The 12,678-nt window shown below is 37.3% G+C and overlaps 1 protein-coding gene across 1 annotated transcript in view; it reads left to right on the forward strand.

Annotated features, from left to right (window-relative positions):
- rhag (Rh associated glycoprotein) overlaps positions 1-12,678 on the forward strand; it is a 58,298-nt gene that overhangs the window by 35,188 nt on the left and 10,432 nt on the right. Inside the window, exons 4-7 of the mRNA XM_028797451.2 lie at positions 2,576-2,723; positions 9,627-9,793; positions 9,961-10,098; positions 12,078-12,190. Coding sequence (XP_028653284.1) covers positions 2,576-2,723; positions 9,627-9,793; positions 9,961-10,098; positions 12,078-12,190 — 566 coding nt within the window. The remainder of the gene's footprint in view (positions 1-2,575; positions 2,724-9,626; positions 9,794-9,960; positions 10,099-12,077; positions 12,191-12,678) is intronic.

Genomic DNA, 12,678 nt, shown 5'->3' on the forward strand with positions numbered 1-12,678 from the left:
AGTCATTTACACTACATCACTTCACTGCATTGTTCTATTTGTTTTAGATTCTTAGATCCTACCAGGTCCAATATTCATATTGGTATCAAGTGATTCATTTGAGAAATAAGTTTGGCAGATAGAGTTAAAATCGTTAAGGGCATGTTAGAAAATGGAGAGTGCCCTGAAAAGAATTAGTTGGAAAAGACCAAGGGTCTTGTTTATAAAACTGTGTGTGAATTCAAGCGTGAATGTATGGGCCAAAAAACAGGAAAATGCATAAGCCAAAAAATCTGATTTGTGAACAATTTACCCTTTATAAACCATAATCATCTAGTAAATGTGTATACAGTACATGAAAATGCAATGAACACCGCCCGACTGCCACAGAAAAACAATCATTTATGCTCTGTGTAATCAATCAGTCACAATGCTCCGGACCTTAATTGTCTGGGCCAGCAGCCTCTCACCTGATGCATCCAGACACCACCGTCTGCATTTGAGGACTTCTATGGTGCACACAATAAAAAAATGGCAAAATCATACACAGCAATTTAGCAACACTCCCTCTGTGCTCTGAGGGTCAGAAAAAGCCATAAGTTGCCAGCGTCATAGCCAGGTGATCAGACATGACTGCTGTTGACAACTGAGATGATTGCATGACAATCTGTTTGCCAGTCACTACTTACAGCACCAACAGCAAGCGATCTGCCGATGCTACCTGGCATCAAAATAAATGAATTATGGACCGACTCAGCCACTGGGCCATGACATTTGTCAGTCTTATCTTGACATCACAGTATACAGTTAACAAAAGAAGCTTCATTCTTGCCAGGTTCCCTTTTTGAAATATGAATGCAGTCGATTGATCCAATTACATAAGAAAAAATAGACACGGCTGAAAATTGCTTTTTTATGTTTATTTGTAGACCCCCACAGTACAAAAACTGAATGTAGTGCCTTGTCAGTTGGTTTCTAGCATAAAAACCATGATAAAGCTGAAGCTTAATTGAGACAATCCTGACCTGTTGGATATTTCCCTCTGGTAGGTGTTACCAAAAAGCCAACCATTGTTAAAACCTGAATAAGAACAGGGGTAACCCAATTTTTAGGAAGGTAATGACAAAGTCTAATTCAGCACATCGTTCCAAAAGAATTGCTCATAGAAGCCTAAATCAGCTCATAAGTCAATCATGGGCAAAACAATCCTGCCATTCCCTAAAAACATGTTCCCATCGTATATGACTATTTGAGTATTCTTCAAGCAGTGCCAAACACGTCATGTTGTGTCAAACCATTATGCTAAGAATAGACTGTAGGGAATGATATTTATATCCCTCTGTACACAAGGAGGGAATCACTCCTGTGTTTTTATTTCATGCAATTTACTGGCAACAAGTGATTGCATTGGTTTCTAGGTCAGAGAAGTGACAACAGGTATTCAAAATAAAGTGAGAAGAAAGGTCAAGCAAGATCTTCAGTGCAAATACTTGCCCTCTTAAAGGAAACTATAATATTTATCATATTAATTTCTGTAAAAATATACAAATTCTCCAGTTAACCTTTCTTTTATAAATCCTGACTTTTGTATGGAAACATATATGTACATTTTAGGTTTCGTTTTGTGTGTACACAACTTTTATTAATCTGATCCCAGAATCTTAGTTAGGGAATAGGCAAGAGTCAAAATTAGGAGAAAACAAAGAGCTGACCAAAAAATAAAACTCAAAATACAATCATAGTTTACAAAACAAAAAAGCCTTAATCATAATACTCTGCAAAGAGAGGCAGAATGTGTGTGAGAGAGAGAGAGAGAGTAGTAATGAATGATATCCAGACAAGGACAATAAAACATACTGTATGTTCCTCCATCTTATATAGGCAGAACATAATATGTCTCATCCCCAGCAAACTGGCATAGTAACAATAAACAATATTTCCACAGCCATGAAACAATGAGAACAAATTGGCAGGAGAAAAATGGCATTGAGATCCCCATGCATAATGGCAAATCATAACAAAATTCAAAATTCCCATGATGGGCTGAAATAAATTTCATTAATTGTATCACATCAAAACTATGGTTTTGGAGATATTAGCACTTTGACCTCACAGACTAAGCATTCTTGATTCAAACCCTGTGTTCAGTTACTGTGTGCATTGTTTTTTGTTCAGCTACTGCAGCGTCTTATATCCCAAAAAATGCACACAGTACATTAATTAGCCTTTCTAATTTGGATCTGTCTAGGGGTGGCAATCTCTCAATAACTTGTTCCTGCCACATGCCTGATGGTGCTGAGACAGTTGTGGCACCTTGCAACTCTAAAGTGGATAAAGCAGATCTGACAGTGTTACTTAGGCTATGGTTAACACAGAAAGGTCTGAGTTGACTTGGTTTCTGTTCGGAGAGTGGTACCACATCCTTTCTATACATTGATACAAGGTGTCCTGTTGGTTCATGGGAGTGCAAGAAACACCCTTTTAATACTTAGTTGTAGACTTTCAGGATGACAGCAGAATAAAATATCATAACTTCCATTATAAAAAAAAATCATAATATACTGTGCACTAATCTTTCTGGTTTATATTTAAACAGGCAACAGATACTGGAGCATCAATGACCATTCATGCATTTGGAGCTTATTTCGGCTTGGCTGTTACTCGTGTCCTGTACAGACCTGGGCTGAAAAATGGACATGAGAATGAAGGTTCCGTTTATCACTCTGACCTGTTTGCAATGATTGGTAAGCACACTCATACAAGATTATACAGTCAGTGCTTTTTGTTTGTTTTATGACTTTAGATGATATATTAGAAGAGGACTGAACAGTGTCTAGATTCAATTCAAAATGATGCATTCTACCAGGCTTTTATAAGTGCTTACTCTCTGCTAATTATATACTGTATGATTCTTCTATCTCCTGTCCTTAAAAAAACTCAATGTAATTTAAAATCATAACAGTCCAGTATTTTAAATAATGTTCTGCCGCATTTAAAATAGCTCAATTATTGTCCCTGCACCAAGCCATGCAGCCTTAGTCTACTGTATCTAAAAACCATGTATCATGAGACTTGAACTAAAACTTTATGTTTAAGAGTCAGAGTTCAGTAATGTTCCGAATTCAGTTCCCTCTGCAAACACCTTCTAAACTACAAAATTAATATCTACATATATAAAATGCTAAGCTCTACCCATCTGTCTACTCATGAACTGCTGGGGCTAGCACCTTGATCTTGGTCTTAATGGAAAGCTTATGATTTGATATGTTCGGGAAAATCAAAAAATTTGAGATAGCGGCAGCCAATGCAAAGTGACCATTAGTAATGGGTTTGGTTCTATTCAATAAGGGCGCGCATAAAAAGGCGACCTTCAAAAGGGCGACCTCAATTGGGCGCAGAGAATAAAAGCGCACATAAATAAAAGCGATCTTCAAAAGGGCGACCTCAATTGAGCGCCGAATAAATGCGCGCGCAAATAAAGGAGCGCTTCAAAAGGATGACCTTCGGAGCGAATTAAATTAATTGTCCTTGATTATGCTAATAGACCGCATCTCGAATATCTACGTGGCATTGCACATAATCTACAGCTTCAAGTGTAACTTGCTTTCACCTTTTTATACATTCAGTCATTGCCTTAATCTAATTTTCTGTAATTTTGAAAACAACAAAATATAGAGAGCTTTAGAAATAGTTCGTTAGAAGTAGTTTGTTAGAAGTTCATGCATTAATTAATTGGATGTTTTAATATTCTTGCTTTCACCTTTTTATACGTTCAATCATTGCCTTTATCCAATAAATTTTCTGTAATAATTTTGTTGCGTTTGCCTTTATTCGCTGCGCCCAATTGACGTCACCCTTTTGAAGCACTCCTTAATTTATGCGCGCAGTTATTCGGTGCTCAATTGAGGTCATCCTTTTGAAGCGCTCCTTTATTTGTGAGCGCATTTATTCGGCGCTCAATTGAGGTCGTCCTTTTGAAGCTCGCCTTTATTTACGCGCGCCTTTATTCGGCGCTCAATTGAGGTCGCCCTTTTGAAGATCGCTTTTATTTATGTGCACTTTTATTCGCCGCGCCCAATTGAGGTCGCCCTTTTGAAGGTCGCCTTTATGTGTGCGCCCTTATTGACGGATACCATGGGTTTATAACAGCGAAGTGCTCGCAAAACTAAGTGACATGGCAGAATAATAAAAAAAAAAACAGTAGCAATATCTGTTGAGCATTAAGCATGTCACAGAGGCCAATTACATGATGAGGAGCACCATAATATGAAGAAGAAAAATAACAGCAGTGCCATCTACTGAGCATCAAGTTAGTGAATGCAAGAATGACAATGATGGAGCAATGCCAACAATCACATAGAAAGTTTACTTTTTACAGCTGGCCTTTTGTGGGGGTGCACAACCCCCTCCTATAAGAAGTCAAGATGCTGAATTACATTGACAAGCAAGAAGTACTCCTGAATATCAAACAATTAAGCAGTAGACAAACACAATGGCTCATTGGCATGCAAGACTAATGCCAGGATACAGAAGGGAGGAAAGCCCCAGAGACAGAAATGCATGGCGACAATCAAGAAGATTATCAAATACTTGAAACTTTTGACCATTTGAAAGTATTGCTTTTACATCCATGCTTCTCTAAGGACAGCTACTTAGCAATGTTACATCATTGATATGATCAATGTTAAGCCAGATTTTTTCATGTTCAAATTAAAAAAATGTGTAACCAAAATAGATAAGTTTTGCTTGCTCAAACTGAGCCACCAGAAGTATTAAAAAACTTTATCACTCCTTGACGAACTGAAAGAAGTAGACATTTAGAATATATAAGAGGTATCAATAGCTCCCAATCTTTAACTTGGTTTTTATTAACATTGTATTACAGAATGGTAGGTCTGTGTGTTTCATCAGTTTTGATTATTGTAGCTGATATTTGGAAAAAGGAAAAAAATGCCTCAGAAAAGCTAATGAAACAAGTGAAAAAGGCCAATAAGCAACAACAAATATAATTAAATATGTGGTTAAAAATAGGCTGAACATAAACCAAGTACTCTCTCTCTCTGCCAGTTTAATGGCCTTTTTATGGGGTTCACCCAGGTTGGCCAGTTGTCCCTCAAATATTAAAGGTGTTACAGAGGAAATTTTTATAGCTAGATACCCTTTCTGATGCTAACCTCTCTTAGTTGTCTTTTATGACTTGCAAGATAACAGCAACCTTATTCTAAGGCATGAACAAAAGTATACTATCAAAACTTTACCCAAAATCATAGTGAAAAAAATGTAAAACAAAAAATCCCAAAACATGAACATTTAAATATGAAATAAATTTGAAACATAGTTTTTATAACACAGTATGTTAAAGCAACAACATGGTGTGAAGCCTGTCTGAATTTAGTATTTTGTAATAATCAGGATAGAACTGAGGGAGTAGAGGTGATTGAACCACTAAGGTCAAGGACCATAATAAAATACACTTCTCAGTGTTTTCAAAGAGTGCGGATGCAAAGATTAAAACTGTTAAGTTTAACTCTGGTAGGGCAAATTTTGAAGAGATGCGGCAAAGTCTAAGGAGGACAGACTGGGATAAGATTTTAAGTGTGTAGACAGTCATGGAGCAGTGGAACAGGTTTAAAAAATGTTTTACATTTAATGCAGGACAGGTACATATTTAAATTTAGAATTAGGAAATAAAAAAACGCTGCAGTGGGTTAATAAAGAGTTGAAAAAGAAGTGGCAAAGAAAACAATAACAGTATAAGTGTGTAAGATTAATAACAACAAGGTAAACTGTAGGACATATGAAAACATGAGGGCAACCATTAAGAAGTATATTAGGGTGGCTAAAAGGCAGTTAGAGAGGAATATAGCAGATAAGGTGAAATATGATCCAAAGAGATTCTTTCAGTATCTTAGTAGTAAAAGAACACTCAAGGAGTAGTGAGGTGCATCAGGAATAGTAAACGGGAGTACAAAACTACAGACAATGAAATAGCAGATGCTCTGAACTCACATTTTTCTGAGGCTTTCACATGTAAGGAAGTACTGATTTTGATTAAATAGTTTAAAATCAAATAAATCACCAGGAAAAGATCATATTTATCCTTTAGTTTGTTGAAGCGAAAAATATGCACTTTGAATTAAGGCTCTAGGAGTCGGAGGATATGCAAACAGAGTAATTAGTTTTATTGCAATAAACAATAATACAGACTCAATCCAATTAGGCCAAACTGAGCTGAGCCCTGAACAGGCCAAAAATTACAGTTTATATAATCATTTCTTATCATCTTGACCTCGCTCATAACAATGCATTTGCTATCTATTCTGACTCACTACTCCAGCTGGCTTCTCACGGTCCCTTTTCATGGCCACCAATATTTTCTGCATTTCGTCATTAGTATCATTCCTTGCTTCTGTTTTTACTAACTGGCCTTCAAACAACAGGTGTTCCGCCTGTTCCCCATTCTCTGTCCTCGGGTAGTTTCTGTACATCATTCTCTTCCTGCTCTATCTTTCCGAGTTACCCAATATTGATGGTTTCACTTTGAGCTTAACTAAAAATGAAATATGACAAATGCCTTTATTTAACTACTTGCTTGATATATCTTATTCACACTAAGTTTAATGCTTATAGAAGCTCTTAATTAGTTTTATGTCTATATGTGCTAATACAGTAATCCCTCCTCGATTGCGGGGGTTGCGTTCCAGAACCCCCCGCGAAAGTTGAAAATCCGCAAAGTAGAAACCATATGTTTATATGGTTATTTTTATATTGTCATGCTTGGGTCACAGATTTGCACAGAAACACAGGAGGTTGTAGAGAGACAGGAACTTTATTCAAACACTGCAAACAAATATTTGTCTCTTTTTCAAAAGTTTAAACTGTGCTCCATGACAAGACATAGATGACAGTTCCGTCTCACAATTAAAAGAATGCAAACATATCTTCCTCTTCAAAGGAGTGCACGTCAGGAGCAGAGAATGTCAGAGAGAGAGAGAGAGAGAGAGAGAAAGAGAGAAAAAAGCAAACAATCAAAAATCAATAGGGCTGTTTGGCTTTTAAGTATGCAAAGCACCGCCGGACAAACCAGCTGCAAGGAAGAGAGCAATGTGAAGGTAGTCTTTCAGCATTTTTTACAGGAACGTCCGTATCCTCTAGGCCAGTGTGCGAACAGCCCCTCTGCTCACACCCCCTCCGTCAGGAGCAGAGAATGTCAGAGAGAGTGAGAGAGACAAAGAAAAACAAACAATCAAAAATCAATACGTGCCGTTCAAGCTTTGAAGTATGCAAAGCACCGTGCAGGAAGCATGTCGCTTGACAAAGCCAGAAGGGAGCAATGTGAAGATAATTTTTCAGCATTTTTAGACGAGCGTCCGTATCGTCTAGGGGTGCGAACAGACCCCCTGCTCACACCCCCTCTGTCAGGAGCAGAGAATGTCAGAGCAAGAGAGAGAGAAAAGTAAACAATCAAAAATCAATACGTGCTGTTTGATCTTTTAAGTATGCGAAGCACCGTGCAGGAAGCATATCGCTTGACAAAGCAGCCACATGTAAGCCCAGCAAGGATGGCAGCAATGTGATGGTAATCTTTCAGCGTTTTTTGAGGAGTGGCTGTATCCTCTAGGGGTGTGAACAGCCCCCGTGCTCACAATATATTTGAGGAGTTTTATTTAATACGTAATACGAGCTCTGGTTTGGTAGCTTCTCAGCCATCTGCCAATGGCGTTCCTTGTATGAAATCAACTGGGCAAACCAACTGAGGAAGCATGTACCAAAAATTAAAAGACCCATTGTCCGCAGAAATCCGCGATATATATTTAAATATGCTTATATATAAAATCCGTGATAGAGTGAAGCCGCGAAAGTCGAAGCGCGATATAGCGAGGGATTACTGTACATAACTTTTTATCTTCCATAAGTTCTTGAGGAGGTCAGGGAGTACATGTATAAACCCTTGGCATAATATTTTAGGAAGTCACTGCACATTGGGGAAATTCCGAAGGACTAGAAAATGGCAAATATTTTTCTGTTAAATAAAAAGGGTGACAGGGCAGATCCAACCAACTATGGGCCAGTAAGCTTAACGTGCATCATAAGTAAATTAATGGAAGGAATTATTAAGGGTAAGATTAAGAAACACATGGCAAGAGCAGGAGCTTTACCAAACAGTCAGCATGGGTTCAGTAGAGGTTTAACCAGCATGCTGGAATTCTATGAGGAAGCAACAAAAGGGGATGAACAAAGTGGAGCATATAATGCACTTTATCTCGACTTTCAGAAAACATTTGAAAAGTAGCCATCTGTGAGGTTGGGCATCAAACTAAAAGAAGTGGGAGCTCAAGGTGGCGTTTGTAGATGGATGCAAAATTGGCTCAGACACAATAAGCAGATGGTAAAGGTGCAATGGACCTTATCAGAATTGGCTGATGTTAAGACTGAAGTTACACAGGGGTCAGTGCTATGGCCATTGCAATTTGTAACATATATAAATGATTTGCATAGGAATATAAATAATAAGCTGGTTAAGTTTGCAGATGCTGCCAAGCTAGGTGGATTGACAGATATTCTAGAATACACTGAATTATTACAGGAGGCTTGAAAGCATATAAGCTAGGGCAGATTTGTGGCAGTTGAAATTTAATGTAAATAAATGTAAAGCATTACACATGGGAAGTAAAAATGTTAGGTTTGAATACGCAATGGGATGTCTGAAGATCAAAAGTACACCTTATGAAAAGGAGTCATAGTTGATGCGACATTATCAACTGCCAGATAGTGTTCAGAAACCATTAAGAAGCCTTACAGAATGTGAAGTTATATAACACTGTGATGTATAGAGTACAAGTCCAAGGAGGTTATGGTCAAGCTTTATAACACACTGGTGAGGTCTCACCTTGAGTACTGTGTTCTGTTTTAGTTTCCAGTCTACAAAAAGGACACAGCAGTACTGGGAAAAGTTCAGAGAGGAGCAACAGGGCTGATTCCAGGGCTACAGGGGATGAATTATGGGAAAAGATTAAAAGAGCTGAGCTTTTTCGGTTTAAGCAAAAGAAGAGGAGACATGACTGAAGTGTTTAAAATTATGAAAGGAATTATTACAGTGGATCTAGACCTATTTTAAAATGAGTTCATCAAGAACACAGGGACACAGATGGAAACTTGGCAAGCGTAAATATCACACAGACATTAGGAAGTTTTGCACAGAGAACCACACATGGATATCCTACCAAGCTAACATGCTACCATGTGGTAGACAGTAGGATTTTAGGGACTTTCAAAAATAGACTTGATGTTATTTTAGAATTAAGTGGATAGGACTGGCGAGCCCCTTTGGGCTGAATGGCCTGTTCTTGTCTAGATTGTTCTAATGATGGAATCACTCCAATGGTCTCACCAGTATCCTCACTCCCTAAACATTCAAAGCTAGTTACCCTTTGAGAGTGTGGCCCTTGGTGAAGGCAAAGGAGTCAGTAGTGCTTGAAGGAATGAGAATGGTTGATGGTAAAAAGGCAACTGATGAGTAAGAGTCATAAATAGGTGTAAAATGAGTCTACTGAAAAACAGAAATGCAGCTATCAAAAAATCATAAACAAAATTTCCTATTCCATTTTACAGATCTTTTAATTGATTTATTTATTTTGTTTTTGTAGGGACAGTTTTCTTATGGATGTTTTGGCCCAGCTTTAACTCTGCAATTGCTGCAGAAGGGCAAGACCAACTCATCGCTGTTATAAACACCTACTTCTCGTTGTCAGCTTGTGTCCTTACAGCATTTGCAATTTCTAGCTTAGTGCAAGAAAAAGGCAAATTTGACATGGCAAGTATAATCCAAATATCTAAAATATTCAAGAAAACATGTACAAATTTCATGTCATTAACTGCAACATTTATATTACATTTTTTTAGACTCGATTTGTTAAAAACTATTGAGAAATAATATATTTGTAAGGTGTTATGATTTTTATTCTGTTTCTTTGTGAATAGGTCCATATTCAGAATGCCACCCTGGCAGGAGGTGTAGCTGTTGGCACTTGTGCAGATATGCACATCGGTCCATATGGAGCCATGCTGATTGGCTTTGTAGCTGGAATAATTTCAACTTTTGGATTTAAATTTTTAACAGTAAGTGAATAACAAAATTATGAAAAAAGAATATGAACTATAAGATGATCAATAAAATGAGGATGAATCCTTTGTTTTCTCTTACAGTATATTATTATGACTACACAATTACACCTGATCTTGATTTCATTCACTGTAATTTAAATGTCCATCATTTCTTTCAAGATTTTAAATGTTATGTCACCATCTTTACACTAAAAAAGTTTAGCCATTAAGTATAGATTAAATTAGATTATACTTTATTTGTCCACAAAGGGAAATTAAAATTTTACAGTCGCTCCAAAAAAAAAGATATTAAAAATCAACAAAACAAAACTCGGTTGTTTCTCCTAATTAGTGCTCTCATGAGTTTTGTCTTGATTTATTTAACATGGCAATATTTTTTCATATATTAAACTACTTGTACTATATATTGATAAGTTGTATAGTGTTCAATGGTAACCATATCTTGTTTGCACAATTGCAAGTCATAAAGCTTGTAAAAATAAAGATTAATTGATGGATTATAGTTGAGCAAATCTCACCTTTTTTTGTAAGAGAATTCATTAATGCATTTTTATCACTAAGTGTTTTCCATTTGCAGTTTTAAGGTCTCTCTTGGCTTTCATTTTGGCTTATACTCACATATCTCTCTCTCTCTCTCTCTCTATTTATATATATATCCACTTTAATAAAATCCCTTTGTGCATCCAGGTGTCCGTGTGTGTGTGTCTTCTGGTGAAGTGTGTATGCGCGGGGCACGGTGCGATGCGCGATATTACTGTCAGAGAAATTTAGAGGTGTTTTACGGATATACAAACCAGTATTACTGCGAGAGGAAATTAAAGGTACACAATACAGTGACGCATATTACAGCCACATACAAGCCAGTATTACTGTCAGAGGAGATTAAAGGCATATTACCGACGCGCACGCCTGTATTACTGCCAGAGAAAATTAAAGGTATATTATGGACGTACAAGCCAGCGGACGTACAAGACAGTACTACTGTCACAGAAAATTAAAGACACACAAACATGGCGGCAGCCCACGAAGAACGGTCAGCTCAGCAAGTAAACATCAACAAAAGAAAGGCTGAAAAAAAGAAAAATACAACCAACAAAAATAATGAGGTCAAAGTCCCTTGCCATTTAATATAGACTGTTCCTACTAATGTTTATGCACTACTGTTCTAGCGCCAGTTATTGTAACGGGCTAAATGACTAGTATATATATAAAATCCAACATCTGTCTGTCTTTATATCTGTCCGCTTTTCATGAGAGAACTACTTAAAGGATTTAGATCGAGTTTTTTCCTATAATTTGCTTGAACATTCAGGATGATTTTGCGCCTTCTCTCATTGCGCTAAGTATCATAGTTTGCTTACAGTACCGGTTTATTTGCGCAAATCTGAGAGACACGCAGTGGGCCGATGGGATGGGGGCAGAGCCCTCCTCACTCACATGCCAGTCTCGGGGCGTTCCTTACCTTCACTTAGCTAGCAAACGAGAGAACTACGTAACGGATTTAGATCAGGGTTTTTTCTATAATTTGCTTGAACATTCTGGTTGATTTTGCGACTTCTCTCATCACGTTAAGAATCATAGTTCGCTTGCAGAAGCGATATATTCACATTAATCCGAGACAGGCTGCGGGCCGAGAAGAGGGGGAAGCATGACGTCAGGAGTAGGGAGCCAGGCAGGGCCCTCCTCACTGTCCTGTTTCACTACTACGCAGATGGAGCCGCTTGGGACAGCTAGCATAATTATATTACATTAAATATAATACAGCAACACATAGAACACATATAAGTCATGACATTTTGCTTTTCAAATGGACATTGCATGTATTTACATTTGTCCAAAATAATGTAGCAGTTATAGCATTAAGTAACCAGAAAGAACCTTTCACTGAACCTACATGAGTACATGGAATACATTTGTTTTATTTGTCCTATAAAAGTATTCCAAACAAATGTGTTTCACTTTTTGTTTTTTAGCCAATCTTGGCATCTAAATTAGGAATACAAGATACATGTGGAGTTCACAATCTACATGGCATGCCTGGTGTTTTAGGAGGAATGGCTGGTATTGTAGCAGCGGCTATCACAGGGTGAGTCTATATATTAAATTATTTTTAAACTTACTGCACAACACATCTTATTTCTTGATGTGATGAAATTTTAGCAAAAGATAATTGTCTTCTTTGTGACTTCTACTCAGCCACTATTATAAAAAGGATCTCTTAGCTCCACCTGTTAAAATGCTGCATTCAAGCAACTTGCTTCTTTATTTAATATTTATGGTACTGAAGACATAATAAAAATGTGACGCGAGTATAATTCACTGAAATTAAAATAATGTGGTTTGAGTATCATTAGATTCTGTTTTATTTTGTTTGGTATCTCTTTCACAATTTTGAGATTAAAGTAACTGTTAACCTGGATAGTGAACAATGGGAAGCCCTAAAAGCTTTCCCACCCTATTCATACAGAATGTCGAAAATAACATCAAGTCAGAATCTGAAGGTTCTTAAAGACTTACTCTCCATCCCATTACTTGGTAATTTTTTGCATGTGTTTACACTTGTGCAAAGTTTGC

This window comes from Erpetoichthys calabaricus, chromosome 3 (assembly GCF_900747795.2).
Source record: "Erpetoichthys calabaricus chromosome 3, fErpCal1.3, whole genome shotgun sequence".
NCBI classification, from domain to species: domain Eukaryota; kingdom Metazoa; phylum Chordata; class Cladistia; order Polypteriformes; family Polypteridae; genus Erpetoichthys; species Erpetoichthys calabaricus.